Source organism: Sphaeramia orbicularis, chromosome 13, assembly GCF_902148855.1.
Source record: "Sphaeramia orbicularis chromosome 13, fSphaOr1.1, whole genome shotgun sequence".
Taxonomy (NCBI): domain Eukaryota; kingdom Metazoa; phylum Chordata; class Actinopteri; order Kurtiformes; family Apogonidae; genus Sphaeramia; species Sphaeramia orbicularis.
The window spans coordinates 21,211,826-21,236,165 of record NC_043969.1 but is presented as its reverse complement, the minus strand read 5'-3'; the positions used below and the strand labels follow the sequence as shown (position 1 = coordinate 21,236,165).

General features: G+C 37.6%; 2 protein-coding genes across 7 annotated transcripts in view; both read right to left on the bottom strand.

Moving 5' to 3' along the window:
• Nucleotides 1–82: 82 nt before the first annotated feature.
• Nucleotides 83–8,500, bottom strand: taf15 (TAF15 RNA polymerase II, TATA box binding protein (TBP)-associated factor). Of its 3 annotated transcripts, XM_030151946.1 has the most exons (16): nucleotides 8,320–8,500; nucleotides 7,605–7,629; nucleotides 7,453–7,486; nucleotides 7,282–7,348; nucleotides 6,989–7,067; nucleotides 6,571–6,758; nucleotides 5,698–5,863; nucleotides 3,936–3,970; nucleotides 3,359–3,391; nucleotides 2,735–2,844; nucleotides 2,515–2,644; nucleotides 2,340–2,432; nucleotides 2,167–2,236; nucleotides 1,984–2,070; nucleotides 1,778–1,897; nucleotides 83–525 (listed from the first exon to the last, which is right to left on the bottom strand). In XM_030151946.1, exons 1-16 carry the CDS (start codon nucleotides 8,327–8,329, stop codon nucleotides 486–488), a joined length of 1,287 nt encoding a protein of 428 aa, XP_030007806.1. In that variant the 5' UTR covers nucleotides 8,330–8,500; the 3' UTR covers nucleotides 83–485. The 3 variants fall into 3 exon arrangements, with proteins under 3 accessions (XP_030007806.1, XP_030007807.1, XP_030007808.1); XM_030151947.1 differs by lacking the exons at nucleotides 3,936–3,970; nucleotides 7,605–7,629; nucleotides 8,320–8,500 and having other exon boundaries at nucleotides 7,453–7,489; XM_030151948.1 differs by lacking the exons at nucleotides 3,936–3,970; nucleotides 7,282–7,348; nucleotides 7,453–7,486; nucleotides 7,605–7,629 and having other exon boundaries at nucleotides 5,698–5,864; nucleotides 6,569–6,758; nucleotides 6,989–7,011; nucleotides 8,449–8,453.
• A 2,392-nt stretch (nucleotides 8,501–10,892) lies between these two features.
• Nucleotides 10,893–24,340, bottom strand: part of porb (P450 (cytochrome) oxidoreductase b) — a 32,367-nt gene continuing 18,919 nt past the window's right edge. For all 4 annotated transcript variants that reach the window (XM_030152670.1, XM_030152669.1, XM_030152668.1 and 1 more), the window contains 14 exons: nucleotides 22,190–22,238; nucleotides 21,327–21,455; nucleotides 20,658–20,810; nucleotides 19,504–19,628; nucleotides 19,145–19,234; nucleotides 18,425–18,523; nucleotides 17,986–18,102; nucleotides 17,665–17,783; nucleotides 16,413–16,594; nucleotides 16,173–16,322; nucleotides 15,770–16,037; nucleotides 14,302–14,447; nucleotides 13,901–13,986; nucleotides 10,893–12,438 (listed from right to left, as the gene is read on the bottom strand). In XM_030152670.1, the coding sequence (XP_030008530.1) occupies nucleotides 12,294–12,438; nucleotides 13,901–13,986; nucleotides 14,302–14,447; nucleotides 15,770–16,037; nucleotides 16,173–16,322; nucleotides 16,413–16,594; nucleotides 17,665–17,783; nucleotides 17,986–18,102; nucleotides 18,425–18,523; nucleotides 19,145–19,234; nucleotides 19,504–19,628; nucleotides 20,658–20,810; nucleotides 21,327–21,455; nucleotides 22,190–22,238 (1,858 nt within the window). In that variant the 3' untranslated portion in view covers nucleotides 10,893–12,293. The remainder of the gene's footprint in view (nucleotides 12,439–13,900; nucleotides 13,987–14,301; nucleotides 14,448–15,769; nucleotides 16,038–16,172; nucleotides 16,323–16,412; nucleotides 16,595–17,664; nucleotides 17,784–17,985; nucleotides 18,103–18,424; nucleotides 18,524–19,144; nucleotides 19,235–19,503; nucleotides 19,629–20,657; nucleotides 20,811–21,326; nucleotides 21,456–22,189; nucleotides 22,239–24,340) is intronic.

Here is a 24,340-nt window from a genome sequence, read left to right as displayed (position 1 = left end):
GTAAAAGCTCTGAATCAATATGTGAGCATCTGACAATAAATGTACCCTTCTGTGTTGCAAATAATGGACAAAAACAGTGAGACCAGAGGAAAAGATCACAGTTTTTAATATCATTCTGAAAAAAAAAGAACCAAGTAAAACACTTTTATTCCTTTCATACAAAACAATGGTAAGAAGCCTACCACACAAAACATCTGCACCTAGAATCTGAGAAATTAAAAAGATGTACAAAGAAATAAAGGAAAAAAAAAACAAAAACAAAAACATGCCAACACTTCCAAGCAGCCCCACTGAACCTTCACAGTAGCTCAACACATCCTTCCCTCTCAGCTAGAGTTAATGTTGGGATGCAATGGCTTTGAAAAGGTACAAATCAGAAGAGTCCGATCCATCCCTTTCCTCCGGTGTGTTTGCCAGCTGATCTGAATTAAACCCTCCCTCCACAGCGAACTACAGGGCTGGAATGGTGTCCGTCTGCTCAACACTTAATAAGGCCGGTCTCTTCTGTCGTCTCTGCGTTCACCTCTGAGTGGGAGAAGAGAAAGACGCCTGTTACCGCCTGCACTTATGTCATTAAATGACACACTTTACAAAGACAGGGGTGAAGTATGAGGTTATTTTATTCTTCTTAACCCATCCTTGCCACTTGGGAACCTGTAAATTGCTGACATAAATTGCTTTCAGTCAAGTGTCCTTCCTCTAACAACACCCTCTTATTAACACGGCTCCTCACCTTCAGTAAGTAGCAATAAATCAGTTTGTGCAAATACATAAGACAAGGTGAAGCTAAAGTCAAGTGAAGGGTGTAGTATCAATATTCAGACACTTCTGATGTTTTCTTTAAAGGAGTCAAACCAAAGAACCCTTGTCCTACTGAATAGGCTATTGCTAGGATTGACCATCACGTTGAAAAAAATAAGAAAACACATTTGTAGCAGACAGATATGAGGGAAAAAAAACAAAAAAAAAACAAGTGTGGCCTAAACCATTATTCCCAAAATTTAGCATTAAGTCTAACAATTTAAATGAAATAAGAGAAAAAATACCAACCATTGCAACAAGATAAAAATCAATCTATCTATCCATCCCCCCCCAGGGAATGGAAGAGCTGCATTTATGTTTAACCAAGTGTCACAGAAGACTTCTGTAGACTTCTCTGGCAGATCACACAATCTAGTGGTCCAACTGCACACTGCGACAGCTAAGACTGGGTTCACACAGGTATGAGGCTTTGAGAATGATAACTTGGTGGTCTTAATGCCCAAATCAGATTTTTTGCAGAAATCAGATTTTTTGTGTGGTTGTTCACATTATAATTTAAATAAGACTGCCATCAGACTCATGTCTAAACACCACAGCAGTGAAGTGACCCACATGCACAGAAGGAGATGCGACATCACACTATGTTTAAACAAGTAAATATAGATCTTGCTCGGTCCCGCCTCCTCCAGCGCAGCATTGTGACGACTGTTGCTTTTCAAGCCGAGGGGTAAAATGTGGAAAGCTAATTTTGCATAGACCGCCCCAGGTTAGTATTTTAACATATAAACCTCTGGGTCTGAACTTCTGTTGGGTGTTGAATAGGTTGTAGTAGCTGTGTCAGAGTTGAGTACCCTGATTTTATGACCATTTCAGAGTACAGACATGACAGCCGCATTCGAACCTTCCTCACTGTGAAACACTGGACTGACTTTTTTAAGCCACAATTTCCCATCTTTCCTCTGTGACACATTTAAGTATAGAATTTCAACTTAAAAACATCAAGCGTTCAACTGACCTTCCACCCATTTTGTAACCACCTCCTCCATAGCCGCCACGGTCACCCCCACGGAAACCTCCGCGACCTCTGAATCCACCACCCCTGTCACCGCCGAAACCACCTCTGCCTCCACGGTCTGAAAAAACAATGTCAACCATTAACCTCTGGGCAAGTTCTCAGGAAGTTCAGAAAGTGAGCAACTCTAACTGAAGCAGAGGCACAAACCTCCTCCAAATCCACTATCTCCCGGTTTGGGCGCACCACACTTGTTGCACTCTTGCCGCCGTGCAAAATTCATGTTACCGCAGGAACTGTGGACAAAACAGGACAGACACACTTTAATTTCATCAAAGTGCTTATTTGTATTGCTACATATTTTTTTCATTCCTGTACAGTGTTGTGCAGACCTGTTGGGACAAGGCCAGTCTCCACCCTTGATGTCAAAATTAGGCCCTCCTCCACCACGGCCTCTGAAACCTGACAAGTCAATTTGAGACAAAAGCTTCAGCTTAATAATATGAACATGGCACACAGTTGACAACCTGGCTGTGTTAGCCCTGATGAAGCTGTGAGCACCCACCTCCTCTTCCACCTCTCCCACCTCCTCGCTGAGTGAACTCAGCTCTTCGAGTAGCAAATGATACTTTGATGGGTTTGCCGTTGAAGTCCTTGCCTGGAAGATAAAGGTCAAAATATCAGGTTAAGTATGAAAACTGAACATGTATAAAGATGTTTAAAAGCTTCTCTGCACTTGCCATCAAACCAATCAATGGCAGCTTTGGCAGAAGGAGGGTCATCAAATGACACTGTAGCTTCTCCTTTTGGACGACCAGTAGCCTTATCTGAGTAGATGTTGATCATTGGTTGGCCGGTCTTCTTGTTCACCTGAAAACACAAAACATTATTGCATCTAGATGCATTTATCTCTAGGCTCTAGATTGAATCTACAGTGAGATGTCTGGGTCAGTTTTATACCTTGATGATTCCAATTTGTTTGAAGAAGTCACCAACTTCCTGAACCGTGGCGTCTTCTCCCAGTCCCTGAACAAAAATGGTGTTGTTGTCAGAGTTGTCCTGCTCCCCAGCTGTGGAGAAGTCAAGAAGTCATATGCAGTGAGTTCAGATGCCATAACACGGAGGGTAAAATAGGTCTCATCAGTGTATGAATAACTATTAATAGTAGGACTGTACAGATCACAGCCACACATGAAACTAGTGAAACCTAATGCTTCTGAGTCTTTCTGTAAGACACAACAAACTATGTTTTAGACAGATTGTCTGAAGCCATAGTTATAATGTGTTATGGTCATTTTTATCTGAAAAGCTATAAAATAAGAGCATATGAAATGTACCACTACAGATACATTGAAAAAATGATGGCACCATTTGGACAGTTTACAAACTGGTCCCGATAGTTTTTCCAGGTCCTACTGACTGGAAATCCTGACTTTGAGGGGAAAATTAACACCTAAAGGAAGTTTGATGTTCATAACCACATTTGTGATTAACTAGTTTGTTGATCAGTACATTCTGATTTAAATATGAATTAAAACCTATAAAACAAAAACTTTCAAAGAATCACCAGAGGATGTGTTTTACCTGGTTCATCCCTTGAGCCATAGTCTCGAGATCCTGTGAAAACAGAGGAGGAGACGGAGGAAAACATCTGAGTAGGGCACCTTTAATCCTCTACAGTGTTTCATACAAATATTTCAGTAACTTCATCCTACCAATGCATAATGATACAAAGAAAATTAAAGTCCATGTTTACAGCTTTCTGATGGGTGTTTTCATACCGTTGCATCACATACCAACACCTTGCAACAAGAACAGATTTGTTCTGTTTTTGGGGCTTACACCAGAAATGAAAACCACCAGAATGCCTCCAAGTTTTAGAAAGTTTTCCTTCTTCGTCCTGGGAACACCTCTGTATTTTACCTTTTACATTCAACCCTCGTCTTCATGCAAAAATACCATTATTTTACATCTCAGGCTCCATGTTCTTTACCATATCTGAGGTCATTTATGAGAAATCCTGCTATGAACAATACGTGGAGTCCCTTGGTATCTGGAAATGGTGGCAATCACTGATTTTTTTTTTTTAATCCCCCTCTTTTTTCAGCTAACTCAATCTCTTTTCTCCCCCACCGACACAGTTCTGATGCTCGTCACTTACCACCGTAATTTTTGAAGCCACCACGGTCACCACCTCTGCAGAGGAAAAATTGGAGATATGATGGCTTTTCCTTTGTCCCAACTGAGAGCACAAAGCTCCCCTACATCCCCATCAGTATGCACTCCTGCCAGGTGTGCAACTATGGTGGAAATGTCTCACACGAGGAATGTGTTAGTCTTTGGCATTAGAGATCAGTGGACAGACGACTAGGCAGCTCTGACTGAACAATCAGGCAGACAAGTGGAGACAATTATCACATGTCACTGAGTCACCATTTTACAAAGTTTACCCAATTTAGTACCATTTTTGACATGACCAGATTGAATACCAGCAGCTGGAAAACCAGCTGAATTTTGTCTAATGCAAGAAGCCAAATTGAGATAAAAGGGTGTAACAACCATAAGCAATCTTCCGAGTGCGCGTATGAGATCCTTTAACTGAGGTCCAAGTTTTAGTTCAATCACTCTGAAAACCTGTAGTATAGAATGTAGATCCATGTTAACACATCACACATGTTCGCCATTGTCAAATATACAACACTTGAATGAAACCTGTTGAATGTGAAGCAGCTGAAGATGTAGCTCCAGATCTAAGGGCATCATCTGAAGGGGCTTTCATTTACACTTAAAACTTAATGTAGTCCTCAGAGCACAAGCACAAAAAAAAAAAAAAAAAAAAAAAAAAAATCAGTCTTTGGTGATTGACGATGATAGACATTGGCGTGATAACATTTTTTTTTTTTTTTTTTTACAGCACATCTAAAGCTTTCATTTTGGTCACAGACTGTGCAGAAAAGCCTTGAGCAGTCTGAAAAAAAAAAATTCTGTAGAGCCAAAAATTAAATCATGCCATAAGGCTTTTATAATTGAATGTAGACGTAACGTAACAGACCATCATGTAAATAATTATCTGCATAGAAACAAGGGAAAGTGCTATACCATAATGCAATATAAAATGATCGTTTTACATTTCCATATTTATTTAAAAAAAAAAAAAAAAGACAGTATTTTTTCGTTAAATGTCATAGAATCCATCTTTGTGGACAAAAAACCTTCATGTGTTGGGAAAGCACCTATGCATTGTTTAACCACAACAATGCTGGTTTTACAGTTTTATGTAGAGCACTCTGAATAACTCAGTACCTTCATTTTATCTTTTATACCTTTCATATACTATTTCACTGGTTTACACAAAAGCATGTGGCAAATGAGATCCTTAACTGCTTACTTAAAAAGAAAAATAAAGATGACAACCTTTGTGTTGGAGAATGGACAAAACTTATCCCAATGTTTGGGATAATCTGATCCACAACCATGTCTCTGGTACCTTTAGGACTCCAGATCAGAGTAGGCATGTCAAGTTGCTAGTCTTGACCACAAGCAGCTCTTCTGGTAGTTGAACAAGTCATCTTGTAAATCCACTTTGAAAAAAACAAAATACTAACAAATGTGTACCGATCATCTGACTTTTAACACAACTGTGCACCAGCATCTCTTACTTGTAAAAAATGATTTTTTTTTTTTTTTTTAGTATCTGATAAAGCTTGGGCATCTGGAGCAAAACAGAGGGGGGGGAGCAGTAACTGTATGACAATTTCATGATGGGTAGGACAGGGGATTAGGGATCTAGAGCACAAAGCAGATGAGCAATGAAAGTCATCTATGTGATAGTTTTGACTTAATGAGGGATGGTGTGCTAAGGGACATCTCATATTCTGCAGTGTATGAAAATACCTTAGGGGCAGTGGCACTCTGCAACTTACCCCATACCAGGAGGTCCGCCTCTTCCACCACGATCGTAGCCGCTGCGGTCATAACCACCACGATCATAGCCTCCACGGTCATATCCACCGCGGCCGCGGCCCCCTCTGTAACCCCCTCCTCCTTCTGAACGGTCGGCATCACGTCCATACCTCCCACCACCTTCACCTGGTGCAAAAAGGAAGAGAAAAACCAAAGAGAAACCTCATTAACAGCCAGGTTTGAGGTTATGTTCTGTGAAAACTAAATTGAAAGACTAAGATTTGCGCTTCCTGAGAAACATTCTACATCCACTCCTGAACCAGTTATGCATGTCATTCAGAGCAGTGGTTCTTATTTTAATATTTTTTTAACAATGCACAGTGACTTCCTAATGTTACTTTTGCAAAACTTTATGAATATTTGATTTGTAAAGTTGATTTTAGTCTACTCACAGACTGAACTTTGACACATGCTTGTTTCAACTTATAAGTATGTTTGAATGTTTTTTTTTGTAAATGTAGCAACTGTCATTTTTACTTGTTTACACAGTTCACATCTCTGCTCATCCTCACCAGGTCCAAAATATTCCCACAAACTGGACTTTCAGATTGCAGTGTTTGAGGATTATACATTTGCACAAACTGACATTTGTTTGATTTTGCAGCTCTAATGACAGGGTTGTTTTTTGTTGTTTTTTCTTACAATTACCATATTTTGTCTAGAGCTCAAGTACATAAGGAAAAAGAAAAAAGAACAGTGCAAACTCATCTACAATACTAAAATACTAATACTAAAAAAAACTCAACAGTATTTCACCACATTGGCCAACTGCGGTGCTATCTGACGCAATACAGATAGAATCTGAAAATAGTTCAATATGCACTCATTCTTACCATCATTCCACCGTCCACCATAGCCACCACTTCCACCTCCTTGTCCTTGGCTACCATAACTGCCACCACCACTGCTGCTACCGCCACTCTGTCCCCCATAGGATCCCTGCTGTCCATAACTGTCACCTCCTTGGCTAGGTGCACCATATGAACCTTGCTGCCCATAGGAGGATGACTTGTCGCCATACCTTGAAATAGGGCAAGAATGATAGCTTTGCGTCACATCAGTACCTTTTGAATGTTGGGCGCAAACTTTGCATTTTAACTTGTGTATTTGCCTCATCTATGGATTAACAAAATTACTGCATTACAGACTTTTCAAAGAGTTCTTCAAATATACAATACTACACTTATAGGATGATAATAAGAAGCTAGAAATCTGAATGGAAATGATCCGTTAACTGTGAAGTGGTCTTACCCAGACGCATCCTGCCCATATCCCTCATAGGTCTGTGGCTGCTGACCATAGCCTACCTGGGACTGGCCATAACTATCAGCTTCACAAAGAAAATTTAAGTATTAAGATTAGATTTAAGGACACAGTTTTAACATATAGACAAAAATTATGAAATGTATTTTACAGTTGGAATCAGAACCTTGAGATGAGAGTTTAGGTTAGGAGATAAAAACAAAACACAAAAAATAGTGCAATAGGCTACTGAGGTCATAAATCTGAAACTAAATGTTGTGTAAACATTATAGTAGGAGTACCTTGTTGTCCATAGCCACTGTAGCTCTGCCCCGTATAAGAGCCGCTGCCATTTCCTTGCCCATATGCCTATAAAATACGATGGAAATTTAGGCTGAGTATATTGTAAAAGTGATAGAAACAGATAATGTGCAGTTCTTATACTAGTCAAGTATACAAGACAGGAGTATTACCTGGCCACCCTGCTGCCCACCATATGATCCATAGCTGCAGATAGAGAGGGAGAAAAACTTAGCCTCGGTGCACATAAAAACGTCAAGGTGAAGATATAAATCAAATATTGTTCAAGTTTAGCGCACATTTAGTGCGTTTCTTTGTTTATTACCTCTGTGAGCCACCGTAGCCTGAATCTATAAGAGAAATGCAAATATGTTACAATTAAATGAGAAGTTAATAACAGGCCAACATCATTAACAAATAATCTCACATGGATATATAAACTAAATATGAGCTCATGTTGGGCATTATTAAAGTAGGGCATCTACACGAACAGGCCCGTGACCATGCCAGTCCGCTGAAAATGGCGGTCAATTTAGTCTAGGCTAAAACTTGGAACAAACCGCATAAATGAATTAGATATGCCACAGCAAACTATTACACCAAACTGTCTCAGGGTTTGTGTCTCCTACCTTTGTAGCCAATCTGTTTCAAAGACAGAATAGCTCATCTCTAATTGAGAAAGGTACTGGCATTAGTATAAACAAAGACGCGTTCAAGTTCGCTAGCATGCGGCTAAGCTAAGTTAGCTAACAGAGGAAAGGCACGCCTCTCTCTAATGCCACACCATTATAAATAATTTAAAGTAGTAATAGTGTAGTACTAAGAGTGCGATGGGTAAGTAGCTTAACTTCCTACTGAATAGCATAAACCAAGAAACGCCATATTATTTGCTCGGGTGCTAATGAAAGATGACCCCTTTTCCAGGAAATAGACAGGACCACTCTTCTGGCCTCGCGGTTCGGAGCCACATTAGCTCAATGCTACCGACCCACTTTCCGTTATCCGCACAAAAACAAAAGGCGTACCACACGCAGACTTACCAGTGGCCATTCTGTACAGTATTGTGAGGCGTTTAAAAACAAAAAAGTCAGGTTGTTTTGACTAGCAGATAAAACCCCAGATTAACATTTACACTACGTCGCAATAATGAACAGATTTCAGGAGACAACGAAGCGCACACTGCGGTAACTTCACTTCCCTTAAGCTGCTTCTTCTTCTGCAGGATTTACCGGCAGCTCCTTTGGAAGTACCGCCCACTATCACCACCTAGCGGTTCAGAGGAGAAAAAGTCCAGTAAAACACTAAAAATTAAACTCGCATATCCAACACAATCTATTCACATCAACCCATAAGGACCCAGTGTGACTTTTGTGGCAGTTCTCAAATGAATTTTTCTCTCCGTTCAACTTTTCCTAACTGATTTATCACCATTTATTATAATACCATCCTCTGTATTTTGCTTTTTTTCCCCAGTAAAAATCATCTATTTTCCTGTTTAATTGACTGATCATGTAGATGTTCATAAAAAACTCAGAGTAAAGTCAAAGGTTATTGTATCAAAACAAAAACAAAAACAAAAAAACTGAAGAAAAGGTGACTTTTTTTTTTTTTTGTAAAATATAGCATTAAATGAACATAAAACCCATCCACTTCACTCCACGTCTTCATCCACTGTCATTGATCCAACTCCATGGGTTTTACTGTTGAATTAATGTTGTAGAAAATGATGGTGTTTCCACGTTCACTATGGAGCCTCAATTAAGAACTGCAACCAGTTCATCACAACGTAATCTGAATTTAAAGAAAAGAAAAGAAAAGAAAAGAAAGAAAAGAAAAGAAAAAGTCTGCTCGTTTAATTTGAAATCTAAACGATGGCAGCAAATCTTTTCAACGCTTTAGACTAAATAACCACAAGAGGGCGCTGATGTTCTATATTCATTGAATGAGAAGTGGGTCATGTAGATCTGGACCCCCAGACCCGTCACCTTCAGTTGGCTGTTAAATCCAAGGTGATGCTGATATTGCCATGACAACAGAGAAAGTAAAAAAGTTTTTGTATTGTTAGTTTTTTTTATTTGTGCTGGTTCATGAGGTGACAGTTTCAAGGTAGAAAATTTTGTTATTGGTTGCTTTAGATCAGATTCATATTTTGAGAAACAGTAAGGACATCTAATGGAAAGACAAATTGAAGTAAAATATTTTTAAGCATACCATGATCTGAAGGACAAAAACACATCTGACACAAAACACAGCTGTAGCCGCACTCTGCCTTAAAACTCATCTGCTGTTTTCCTGGTTTTAGATTTAGATTGATACTAAGTTATTAAACTTTCAGATCCCTCTACTTCATGTAAATGTGTATTTGTAACATTACTGCTTTAGCAGCACTGCACATACATGGTCATGTCAGTAAAGCTTACTGAATTGAAAAACAATGGTCCTTGTGCAGAATAGTGGCACTGACACCGGTGCACTCACCTGTTATTACCCTTCCCCACGAAGCAGAACTATTGGTTGAATTCATACCCAGTTGGGTTTATAGATTGCCAGTGACCCACAAAAGATCTGGTTACATTTTGGGAAAATAGGGCAAAGTAAAAAATTTTAATGAATTTTTCAAATCTTTTTTTCCCTCATTTACTTATAATGGGCCAAATCTCAAATGTCTGTAGCAGCAAAACTATTGGTTGAAATCATACTAAATGGGGTTTATGTAGATTGCCAGGGACCCAGAATAGTGGTTACATTTTGGGAAAAGTAGGTCAACGTTAAAATTTGTAATTAATTTTTCAAATCTTTTTTCTTCTCCCATTTACTTATAATGGGCGAAATTTCAAATGTGTATAAAAACATTTATTATGTTTCAGTCTACTTCAAACTTGGTACACATATAGAGGCAAGGTATATGCTGACATCACCACACACATAGACATCAGGAGGATCCATGCCAAAATAAGCTACAGAACAGGGAGTGGCCATGGCTCAGGAGGTAGAGCAGGTCTTCCAATAACTGAAGGGTTGGCAGTTCAAATCCCTCCCTCTCTGTCCAAGTCAGTCTGTTGCATCTTTGGGCAAGACACTTCACTTTCCTTGCCTCCAGTGCCACACGGTGTCTCACATGAATGTTTGGTGGTGGTCATCAAAGGGGCCATAGGCCGTAGTCACGAATTGGCAGGCATTCTGTCGGCGTGCCCCAGGGCAGCTGTGGCTACAGATGTAGTTTACCACCACCAGAGGGGAGTGTGTGAGCTAATGAATAATGGGTCAATAATGTAAAGCACTTTGAGTGCCCAAAAAAGCGCTATACAAATCTAATCCATTATTATTATTTTTACAGTGCGTGCAAGGGGTGGGTTTTTTTGTGCCTTGCACCAATTGTTATGTTTTCAGAAAACTCAGCTTTATCTTTGTTTTGTTTGTTGAAATAAATAAGTTTCAGTCCAATTTGAAGTACCTCTAATGTAGTTGTTAGCAAAGAAAAAGTAAAGTGAAATACTTTCAAAGGGACGACATATACTTTACTTAAAACTGGTTGGCCTGAGAACATGAGAAAAACATCATTACAACACCCATAAACTTCAAAGAATAAAACCTCATTTCTAACAAAGTCATGTGGCAAATTATTCCAATTTATTAATTAAAAAAGGCATGCCATAATTACATCAAACAATGGAATGAGAAAGTGACAACGCTTGGTAAAGTGTCTCAGATGAGTATGACTTTCTACCATGGTTTCTTCATGGATTTAAAGACGTTAGTGAAGCATCTGGGTTTTAATGCTCATCTAATACATAAGGCAGTGTTAAAAAGGCACAGGCTGTATTTTCACTGGTTGCCTGAAATGACCTGAAAGTACTGAACTGTTCAGAGTCCTTTTATTCACATAAATGTAGTGGAATGAGCACTGACTGAAAAATGCTACAAGACAAATTATTTGCTGTGTTTGGTCATGATCCCATTCCTATTGCATATGTGACAGGACAGAATTAAAGAAAAAAAAAAAAAAAAAAAAAAAAAAAACAGAATGCCAAAACAAAGGTGGTCTCAAATACCAGAGTTACTTCATTTGACAGTTATGCATAAAAAGGAAACAACAGTTATTTGACAGGACAGACCTGGAATCTGGATTAAAACATAAAAGAAAAAAAATAACATTAAAATAAAAACACCTGCAAATACACTTTGATTGCGTTTAAAACCAGGCAGAATAAAATACAATCGTTCTGAAAAATGATTTCCCCCTTTGCATCACTTTTTGTGCCTTTCAAAAGTTTACTGCTACTGATTAGAGTGAGCAGTAGCTTATGCATAAAAGGCAAAACCCCTTTGTTAAAATACAAAGGTCAACATGTTTTGTACCTATGATGCCAGTTTGTTACACCAAACATTTTTTCCTCAGAAGTTTTCTTTAACATTTAATTCATGAAGCATTGAAAATAATACAAGATCAACTCTGAGGGAAACTAGCACAAATGTGAGCACCCATTAATGTCTAAAGCTTTCTGAGCTCTCAACCTGCACAGTTTTAATTGGAAATGAAGATAACTATATGCTCATCTGAGGATTTTTTATTTGACGTAAGCCATTTTATTTGACGTAAAGCCAGCAGGTTCCTAAATCGAATCCGCTCACGTCTAAAGTTGCAGTCAAACGCCGAACCACACCAGTTTAATTCATTTACGCCAAAGTCTCTTTATAGACTGTGGGACCATGGCTAAGGAGGAGACACCAGACAAGTACTGGTAGTCCAGGAATATCATGTAATATACATAAAAAATAAAGATTTAAATTGATGAATGGGTTTATTTTAAAAAAAATCTGCTGAGGTAGGGTTTGATAGAAACCAAGGTCTCATGATCCTCTGCTACCTATAGCTGATGAACCAGGGTGAGTATGAACAAGTGTTAAATGCTTTTACGTTCAGTCAAAATAATTGACTCATGACAAAAAGAAGAAAGAAAAAGATTAAAAACATCCACTTGAGACTTGAGAAAGAGGCTAGGTTTGAGGCTTTTTAACTCCACACGTCTTGTGAGTAGCGTCCCTTGGTCATCAGTTTCTTGATGTAATCTGTGGCCTGGGTGCGCGTCATGCCTCCCAGTTCTTCTGCGATCTCGTGGAAAGCCGTCTGCACATCCTTCGCCATGTTTCTCGCATCCCTAAAGCAGGAAACAAATTTTGGCATTTTATACACAAAGTTTGGCATTTTATACACAAAGGCCACAATATTGTTCTTAAAGAAAGTGGTGGTTGGCATGAAAGCAGAAGAGCTGCACATCTAAAGGGATATTCAGGGTTCCCACTCTTTCCCTGAAATTATCTGCCAGGACTTTTCCAGGACATTTTTAGCTGCTACAGAGACAAGTTATCATGTCATACACTAACCCATTCCCCCTCATTCTTTGGAAGTGTTTTTTTCTACAGTTGTAACTTGCATTTACCCAGATCATTTCTGTTTATTACTCAGATAAATTATAGCTATAGACTGCACATCAAATGTCTATGAAAAATAATTATGACAAATGTATCACAGAATAATGCAAACACACCCACAGATTACAGCGTAGCACTTCATTAGCCTGACAAACTGGAGTTACAGTGTTTAACTGGACAATTCTCAAGTCAACTTTCTTTTTGTTTTCAATTAATCACTGAAAAACAATTTCCTTTTTTTCATCACAGTTTAGGCAGGGGGAGGATAAATAAGTTTCCAGGAAAATTAACCGTTTCCAGGACATTTGACCTTTTTTTCCCTCATTTTCCATATGTTTTCCATGACTGGAAAAGTGGTCAATCATTTTCCAGGTTTTCCAGGATGCGTGGGAACCCTGATATTAGTTAAATATTAATTTTTTTCATCAACTATGTGAACACCTTAATGGGAATATTATATCCCTTGGAATGGGAGCAACAAGCAGTGATGCAAATGTTTCCATCCACTGTTGGAATATTAATAATAATGAGCTGGTTCTGCTTCATCACAGTTAGATGTAGTTTTTCATACAATAAATTACTACTGAGTGAAGATTTGATAGATGTAAGAGGTATTTGGGCAAAAACCTAAAACAGGCCGACACTGTTTACTCCCAAACCTGAACCACTGGTCTGGATCAAACAGTTTGTCAAAGCCTTTGTCAAATGTCGAAACATTTTCGCTCGCAGCTCTTCATACATGGTGCTGTTTCATTAGCAACACATGCAGCATTTCTGTTTGCACTTATTTGCATTTACCTCTGAGTGTAACAGCCTGCTCTTCCACTCTCTCAAATGTGAAAAAAGTTTGCAAATTCAAGGTTTTTTCCTAATTTCTGTCATTCCCACACAGGATCTTTCATGCACAAACTGAAATTCCAAATAAAAGCAGCTTGATGGAAACACATCTACTGTTCACCTCCAAAACTGCTCTAAAGTTATGAGAACATAGCCGAAAAAATACACAACTTATTAGCCAGTAGGAGGTGCCACCACACTAAAGAAAATGTCCACTGTCAATCAATGTAGAAACATGTTGTTTTATCCTCAAAATCATTACTAAGCAAAGTGTAAGATTATTTATTTTTACAAAATCCCCCTCAAACTGTAAAATCACTGCAAATCTTAATTAATAACTTCATCATTTACCCGCAAATGTAGATATGAGCGTTGTCTGTGTGAATCAGCTTCCAAATGTCTTCCTTGTTTTGCTTCAGGAGATGCTGAACGTAAACCTTTGTTTTGGAGACAGAGATGAGAAGGCATTTTACCGGGTTCAGTGACTTTTGATGTACATTCTATACACTGTAGGTTTATGACACGTTAGATAAAATATGCAGTGGTTTCATATTATCTGTACTTATCTTTATCATTATAATGTAATGCATTTTCTAATCTCTTTTGATGTGATAAGTACCTTCTGTACCTAGTACATATACTAGTGTCTGTCATTACGAATCACATTTTAAATATTTATGCTATTTTCAATCTGTACAGCAGTTTGACCTGAGTAATTGTAACAGGTAATTGTAAGAGTTAGATAAACTCACCTTATGCTCCTGGTCTCTGGAGAAGGCGATATTAAGCTGTGTTAGAACTCCATTCTTCTCTGATTCCTCCAGTTCCTCCTGGTACAGATAATCCTCATTCTTATGTCTGCATCCATAATACAACACTGTCTCTCCAACCTCTTTTCCTGTACAGGGCCCACAAAAAAAACTATATTAGTCATTTTAAACATTACATACTATGAAAACATTCTAACATTTATTAAAAACATAAATCTAGTTGTTTTGAAGCACAAAAATTATGATTCTTTATTTGTCAGTGTACAGACATGCACCATACACTGAAATGAACCTTCTGCTTATAACCCATCACTAGAACGTACAGGAGCACACCACACACACTGCAGATTAGGAGCAGTGGGCTTGCCATATCAAGCACCCGAGGAGCAAATGGGGGGTTAAGTGGCTTGCTCAAGGGCACATCAGCCAATAACTTTTCTGCTAGTCCAGGGAATCAAACTGGTAACCCTTCGGTCACAAGCCGATTCTCCAGCTGATTCTTCAGCCTTCTAGGCCATGGCTGCACACAGAGTGATCATTATTCTATCAGATGTAGTTGTTTATTAAAAGCAGTTTATAGGGGTCATATTTTGCTAAATCCACTTTTATTAGTCTTTGGTGCAGTTATTTGTGTATTTAGGGACACGAATAGTTCATAAAATTTGAATTTGAACCCTCCAGGTGCTGCAAAGCTATCTTTATATTCATTTTGGCAAAAATTGAGTGGATTTCTACAACCTGTTTTAATTCCTTCTTAATTTCTTACGTCTTATAACTAGTTACGTCACGACATTTGCACATACAAGGACAAGACTTCTGACGAACATTTCTCCGAGTACACCAAAATTGCTTGTCAGCAGCAGCGGTTGTAGTCCATACTGAAAATATATCCAAACTTCGAGCCGATTACCTAAAATGTTCAGTTGTTGGTTGTATTAACAAACATAAATGACTGAATGGGACAGAGCAGCACAATCAACAACCTGGAGGGGGTGGGGCATGAAGTGGCTCATGTGCATTTAAAGGGCCAATGCACAAAATGACCTTTCTGGTGTCATTACTCCGAAATAGAGTTGAAGATGGACCTGTGGAGTTTAATTAATGAAGAATTCAGACCTAAGCATAGCATTTACAGTTTATGTAGACCACGGGGAAATGTTTTAGAATGCATAATTCCTTTTTAAAAAAAAAGCTAAATATCACTCCTTTAACTCCTCTGTCTTACTGACAGTGACTGGGAATAAACCAGTGCTGTGACGGGTGATGTGAGTGGACCTGTTGACCTGACCGTCACTATATGTAAATTACACTAGTTTCAACATTTACACTGCACCACAAGGCAAGAGAAATAAACATGCTTGGAGGCCTTTCCCTAATCTTTTTTTCTCTCTTTGTAGATAATGTAAAAAGGTCTGATAAACACATCAGAGCATTCAGCATCTATATTCACCCTGCTCTTTGAGCCAGCCCCTCTCCTGGATGAAGCCCATGAAGGGAGCGATTCCTGTCCCAGGGCCGATCATGATCACTGGGTTTGTGGCTTTGAAGGGCAGACGGAACTGAGACTTGCGGATGTACATGGGAACGGTGGACTTGTGGCCATTATCAGTGACTAGCTTGTTCTTCAGCCAGTTGGTAGCCACTCCTTTGTTGATGCGTCCAGTCTTAGTCTCATATTCCACAACCACTGCGCAGATGTGGATGCTGTTGGGGTGAACCTATTGACCAGAGCAGGGTTAATAATACTACACACATGAAACGGACTTTGAATACTAAAAAACAATTTGTGAAAAGACATATAGCATATTTTACTCTGTCCTTCTGGGTAATTTCAAAATTATTAGAAAAATCACCTTAGAGGAGGACGCAATGGAGTAATAGCGAGCTTGGAGGCGAGGCAGCAGCTCACACAGGTGGTCAATAGGAGGCCTCAGAGATGGCATGTCCTCCAGGATGGCCAAGATGTTTCTACAGCTGTCCAAGACCCAACTCTGGTAAAGAGCCTGTAAAGAGGAAGTGAAAGAATGACAATCATATGAAGAACAACTGGGGAAAACAAAACAACTGTCTCATTTAACCAGAGCATCACAGACCTTGCCCTCAGGGGAGGAGGACGCCATCTTGCGCATATTCTCCTGGTCTTTTGAGTTGGTGGCGTACTGAGCCAGCTCATAGAGGACGTTGGTGCGAGGGGGGTGTGTGATGTCCAAGTAGTGCGTCAGGGCAGTACGGTAAGTGGTGGGGCAGGGGAAGGGGTGTTTCTTGTTGGACTCCTCTGGAAATAATATATAATATTAATATTAAAAATAATATATTAATATATATATATTATTATTATTATATATATTATTATTATTATTATTATTATATATAATATATTAATATAAAAATATATATCATATTTCTGGTGTCTAGCAAACCTTTAAAAGCGCAGTACAGAATTTCTACCAGTAGCTGCATCTCATTCAAAACCAGAAAAAAAATGTAGTGACATCAGGAAATAATGTGTGGGTTATGGGAATTGTTTTTTTTTTCCCACTGCTTTAGCCAAAGAAAATGTTGTAATTCAATGTGACACGACTCCAAAATAACATTTAGATGAGGCAATGTATTAAAGTTTTAATCCCATTACATTTACTGATGCCTATCCATGCTGTTTCATTCTAATCCTAATTCTGAATTTAAAGGTTGACTAGTAGATAAAAAGAGTGCATTACTGCTACAACTACATTAACATACTGGGGTTTCAGAAGGTTTTAAAACACTACATTTAAGGCCTTTTAAGATAATTATGGATGAAATTTCAATTGTTTTGTCACACTGGGGTCAGCAACTACAATTAGATTAACTGTGCAGTGCCACTTTATATCTTAAATTCCTAATTTGAGTGATTTCTGAACAAACACAAGGACTGGCAAAAGAAAAAAAAGTTTTACATTTTTATGTTCTGCATTTATGACATTTTAAGGGAAAAGGTTGGTTTGGACTTCTTAGAGGACATGTAGAAACCCATGAGGGTGACATATAAAATGATAAAATTTACTGATTAAATTACCTCAACTATGTTAACTTATTGTGTTTAAGGTCAGAATAAACTTTTTTTTCCTTTTATTTATACTTGCACCATGATGAATCACTCATGGGACTACAAAGTACAGCTTCTCCTGGGATAATAGTCACACCTTACAGAATTCATAAGACAAGTCAACACATTATATTACAGCAATAACACAGTACAGCAGTAATATAACGTCACTGACAGCTGATACGCCCAGTGTTGATGTCAAGTGAGGATTCTTTGACAAGCCAGTAAAGTCAAGGTGCTTGGTGCTTTCAGTGGCATACCATCAAGGTTATTCAGAGAGATAACCACATCAAGGTCCACTCCAAGGATCTGTCCAAGTTTGTTCACCAAAGCAGAGTCATTAGTGGGGAAAACGGCAACATGGTCTCCTGACTCATATCTGAAATTAAATTATGATAAACACAGTCCTTTATCATCTACACACATGATTATTAATAATAATAATAATAATAATAATACATTTTATTTATAGGCACCTTTCTTGGCACTCAAGGACACCGTACAGTAAAACAGTAAAACAGGAGATTAATCATGACTAATGGAGATTTAGTCAATACCTGGACAAGTCAAACTAATCTCACCTGATCTTAGAGCCTGTTATGTCCAGTTCAAGGTGCATAAGATGTCTATCACCACCTCGGTTGAGTTTGCGGTTAACAGTGACAGGAGCCAGGAAGGGGTTTTTCGAATCAAAAGGCCTGTAAATAAAAAGCGGTTACTTAAATGTACAAGTAGTAATACATGGACATTAAACTGGTCACGGAGGACATATAAAGTCTAATTTAAAGTACAAATACGTACTTCTTTTACACAATGTAGTATTTATATAAATATAAATATAAATACTACATTGTATAAAAGAAGAAAACATCCACTAGAGGGCAGAAAGTCTTACTCTTAAAATGTGACCTTTGGTAAACTTAACAGATGGATAGAGATGTAGGTGAAATGTAAGCAGTGACGAGGCATTTACATGAATGAACTCTGGTGTTGACTTTCTGGTTCTGGCACTGTACTTACGGCTTCTGAACTTCAAAACTCTTTAGGCGGCCAATTTCTCCCGTGTACACTTTGTTCATGTTGATGTCAGAGTGCTCCTTTAGCTCGTACTGCCGTATGCTGTTAGGAAAATACAGCATATTGTCAACTTCTTTGCACTATAAATATTTAATAAGATTAAATTAAGTTGATTTCTAAAATAAAAGTGATAGATCTGAGCCTGAACAGCAATTCTTACCTCTTAATAGAGGTTTTACTGAAAATTATGAAAAATGCCTTAATTGTAAAATTTAGATTATTCTTTAGGAAACTTTTCCTGCTTGACAAAAAAATGCAAATTGGAACCTGTTTATTTCTTGTAAGAAATTTATACAAATTACATGCCATATGTTTTATGTACATGTGGGTGGGGTTTACCACATAAAACAGATTGAGCCATAGATGTTGTGGTGTACCACTTAAATCAATGGTTAAATCTAGAGCCTTTTACATTTTTGTATTTTGACTAATACTGAGTGAAGTGGTAAACCTCACATCTGTGATGTTACACCTTCAGAAGAGTCTCAGTAACTTCTGTGAGTGTTGAAGACATGCTACTAAAGGAATGGCAGTCATTATGTAAATATGGATAAATTCTGTGCCATCCTATTAATATAGAAGTCATGAACTGGCAAATTAAAATATGCTTGAAGTAAAGATAATACTGTCAAACTTGAAGTGAATTACTAAAAATAAATAAACCTTGATTCATCTCCCGAGGCTTCCACTCCAAAGTGCTCACAGACAGCGGGCCAGAACTGCTCCCTCCATGAAATGAAGTCCTCTTCCAGACTGCAAGACAAAACCAGGCAAGTCAGAAAGAAAAAAACCCAAAGCAAAACACTTCAAATAGCTCCTTTCTAAAAAAGCCACTGAGCACCATGTGAAAAAACATACCCTGCCCTTGTTTTCACAAAATGTGTTGAATACTACCAGCCCGTACAATAAAATTACAATATTCTAAGTATAAGGGGTTATTTACTGGGGAAAATTAATACAATCATTACATTTTAATCAGGTACTTTGCATCAGATAACAGCATTCCACACCAAGAAACTTACTTTCCATCATCATCTCCCAAACCTAGATCAAAGATGCGCTTAGCTCCCAGTTCTTCAAGCCTTTTGTCGACATATTTTCCCATGGCGTTGTAGTGTTCATACGTCTTATTGCCCAAAGCAAATACCTGAAAACAGAAGGGGCAGAAAAATTAATAGTACTCAGAATGTGGACTGTTAAAAGGTGTAAAGATGTTGCATTACTGAAAGATAGAATTAATATTTAATTGATCAAATCAAAAATGTTTTTTCAAAAATTCATTATGAAAAATCCAAAAATTGGAATTCAGCCATCACATATTGCATTGCTCTTCTCCTGGTGGTAAAGAAAAAGTGTGTCAAATATGAAGGGAGTTGGCTGGATAGTCTTTGAAAAATCGGTTAAACAAAAATCTTAGAAAGAAAGACAGGTGGAAGTCCTGGTATATACTATATACATAATAAAAAGAAGTATAAAAAGAAGTCTGATCAGTATTGCATATGATCCCTAATATCTTTGAGTGACTTTAATTTATGTTATTATTGTCACTTAAACAAAACAAACTTAAAATTCATAATAAGAAAGATGCGACTGTGCTCAGACTTTGGTGTTCCCACAGTCAGGTTCTTTATTGAAATGAGGCCAAAGCTTTTCCATCCCAACAATGACACACAAAGACTGGACACGACAACACACAAAGCCTTTCCTGTCATGACGAACAGTTTGCACATAAGCCTGCATGATGAATGTTTGCATGACAGAAGGCACACCGACATAGCGTGACTCAAGATAAGCAAGTTGTGGAGCCAAGAATGACACGCTAAACAGCATTTCCAGAATAAAATGCCTAATAAAACAAAACAAAATAAACAACACAAATATTTTCTTGTGCACTTGCATGATATCAAGTACTGGATTTCATTTGGTCCCCTGTTGTAGAAACAGCTAAACATTCCCATGAATTAATTGTTAACTCTGTCAGATTTTATATTAAAAAAAAAAACAGTGTTAATATAAATATTTTCTTATATAAAACTTAAAAACACGCTTTAATACATTTATGGAAACACCTACAGAAATCCAAGTGACACCAGTACTATTTTCAACCTGTTGACTGTTCCCTATTCAGAACAGAATCTGAGGAAAATGTTTACTAATATAAAGCATAAAGACTCACAGTGTAGGTTAATCCAGAGAGGTCTTCATCATCATTTTCCTGCAGCCAGTCATAAAAGTCCTGGGCGTTGTCTGTTGGGTCTCCTTCACCGTAGGTGGCCATACAAAATATGGCAAGGGAGTTTGTGATCTCAGACAGACGAGACAGTTCACCCTGCAAAACAGCATCAGACAAAGTGAGATGATGAATTTATTTAACCAAAGTTATCTTCCCATGATTGATGCAGATTATCATGCATTTATGCCACAGATTTTTTGAAAAACTTGATTCATATTTGTGTACCGCTTGACCTTTGACCTGGTTTTATAAGTATTCAGTGATTCAGTGACTGGTAACAAACCATCCGACTCGGCTTTCAGCACTGTAATGCTAGTTTTCTGGGCCAGTGAGGATGTTATGTTCTTTAGTTATCTGTTCCCCTTTTGTCCACCCAGGGCAATGAAGAAATCATTGTAAAAAATTGAACAGTACAAATGTCCATCTTTGACATTTACTACAGACAACAGGTTAAACATCAACCACTATCATCCTATTTACAGATATCCAGTGTGAGTCATCAAGACAGATATTGGATCATATTGATGTTCAGTAAATGTGTCTGTGCATCTCTATAAGGCAGCTACATTGACTGAAATCCCTGAAAGAAGAATCCCTGTTCATTTACATTACCATATCATATTCCTCTGGATCGGCAGCCATTCCTTTCATGCCGTAGCGCTGAGCATCTTTGGACAGTCTGTTGGCAAATTCCTCTGCTGTGCCAGTCTGAGAGCCATAGAACACAATGATGTTCTTGCCCTGGTTACAAAAGGACATCAAAGCTTTAACATGGTGCATGAAAAAATGCAATTCTCAAGCAAAATTATGAGACAACAAGCCTTTTGTGTTGCTGTTTTATAAAACACAGATCATGTGTAAGTACACAATTTTAATTTTTATACATGCAACTCCTGAAATGTTGTGCGTACCCACAATTGGCAGATAAGAATGTGAAACACACAATTAAGTACATTATAAACTGATGCCACTTTAAAGACACTATTTCCAACATTATTATGAAGTATTCTATTTGTGACTACCAAGTTGCCACAATAGTTTGTAACAAAGAAAAACAGAGACCAAATGAAATAGCACCAGGGGCCAGAGTTCTCTTGGCCACCATCTTGGTATCTAAACTATTCACTGGAAAACCACATAATTCAAAACCCAAGTCTTTTCCCAAGGCTGGCTTCAAACAGACAATGATCAAAGTCAAACCAGTCTTGAAAATCTGAGCCTCAACGTTAGCAGGAAGACAACTACACTCATTATCGTCTTAATTCACTGACAAACAGAGACTGTGCATTACACTCCATTTCAGATGCAGATTCAACAGGTATTATTTTACTATGGAAAATATGTTCATTTAAACAAAGTTTAATGGCTCAAATGGCTCATGTTGTTCTTTTATAATCATCTCTGAGGAGTGTTTCACATTCTCTGAACAGAAATGATGGTGAGACAAAGGAAAAAACAAAAGGAAAAACACTCACAGTTTTCTTCATCTTCTCAATGAAACTCGTCTCTCTTGTGGTGAGTGTTCTGGAATAAAAACAGTTTCAAAATGTTAAGTCATTGTTGCACAAAACAAAGAACTATCAGTGACCATGATACTGTAATTACAATGTAGTCATGCAGTCATTTTCATTTCACAGACAATACATAACTAATGTTGTTAGTAGTAGTAGTAGTTTGATAAATGACAGAGGTTGTAGACACTTGTTTTTATATATTTAATTAATGATATATTGAGGAAAATGTCTAGTTTTCTTTAGTTTGTTATCTGTTTCAATAAAAATAACCTTTGAATTTACTTTGAGCTTTAATGAACATGTGCATGACCAGTAAATTAAATATAGGAAAATACCTAATTTCTACTGAAAAATGCAAAATGCAGAGGATAATATAATGCATCCAGGGGCAAAGGCAGATAATATTTTATTCAGACCAAAAGCTGGACTACTTAATCATCCAACAAACTTACAAAGTACAACAGAATTGTAACTGTGTGATAAGTAAGCACTAACATAAGTTTGTGACAAAGTTAATCAGAATGGTGAAAAATACTCCTTTCATTCCACTCATCTTGCTCCTTTTCGAAATTTTTTTTTTTTTTTTTTTTTTTGTTTATAAATTGTTTTTCCTTGTTGTATTTGGTTTTATATATTGATATTTGAAATAAAAATACACAAAACAAAAAAAACTTTAGAGTATGATGACTGTCTTAAATAGCTATTTTAAAAACATTCCTACTTAAAGCATGTTATTAGTATATGAAACTCCACCAGTTCTACGCAACCACAATGTGTCACAATTCACTTGCAAAAATGACTAAGTCTCTGAAAAGTGACAAAGCAAAATCAAAAAAGCCACGTAATACTCATGATATGTGGTTTAAATAACAGAGTAGTTTGTTTTTTTTTCTTTTTTTTTTTGTATTAAAACAGGGGAAGTGGAAGAACCGAGACCCACATGATTATTCAACAGCTTATATCAGATGTATTCAGGAAGTTACTAATGGATGGGAACAGATCAAAACAACATGTGCAAGCACAGTGTTATAAAAAGGACACAGGAAGCAAAATCTTGTAATGGCGGCAAATAAAAGGGAAAGAGGCTTCATTCAGCATCAAAGGTCTGAGTGGACAGCTGCACATCTGTGTGCACTGGAAAAGGAATAACAGAATCCAAATTACTGCAGGCAGAAATATTATTGTATGTGAGATGAATTCAGATTTTTCAGCATCCAGGAAGAGGAGCCTGTTCAAATCATTTCCTACAACACTATGTCTTAACTGATCTGTGACTGAATATGTTTAAGTTTCTTTCTCCACTGCATCCAAATGGATCCTTCAACAAACAGCGGTGTTTATATGGGCTGCACCAAGGAGCAAAGTGTTAAGTCCCTGATTGAAATTTGAAACAAGCCTTTGCCCCCTAGCTCTAACATTCCTGACAGCTTTAACAGGATCTGTCGGCACTGCTATCAGCGCTGACTGTGCTTCAGCAGCCCCACTGTCAGTCAACAGGAATGAGTTTCTGTGCATCAATAGATAACACAGAGGTTACAACAGTTCGAAATCCCTGGATCAAAAACTACAAATAGCAAAAACCAAGTATTAGAAACCAGCATGTGCCAAAGGTCTTTATGACCAAGAGAGATAAATGTTTGCATGTTCTGTTCTTTATCATGTTTAATATTAAACCAATCCCTTTGGGTCATGATTCCTTAGTTTATATTTCTGGAAAAGAATAGCTATGGATGATAATATTATTCATAGAAACGTTTCTTGACCATACATTCGTCATTAATAACCAATTAATCACAACTTTTTGATTCCTTTGTATGAGAAGCCAAAAAGTGTATAAAACTTTATAAATTTTCATGACATCACAAAATAAATCCTGAGAACAGTGCTTTGGAACTACACTGACAAATATTAAATCATAGTCATATATTTGAAACTATTTGTTTTTTCTCTTGATCCATAGTAAAGGTCTCCCAACAATAGGAAATGCACAGTTTTACAAAACCTCCATTTTTTTTTTTTTTAAATTCAGTTGAGTTAAATCTGCTTCTAATCTGAGACATCTTTTAAATTCATGTAATGTCATGAGTCCCTCTTAAAAACTAATGCATGAGT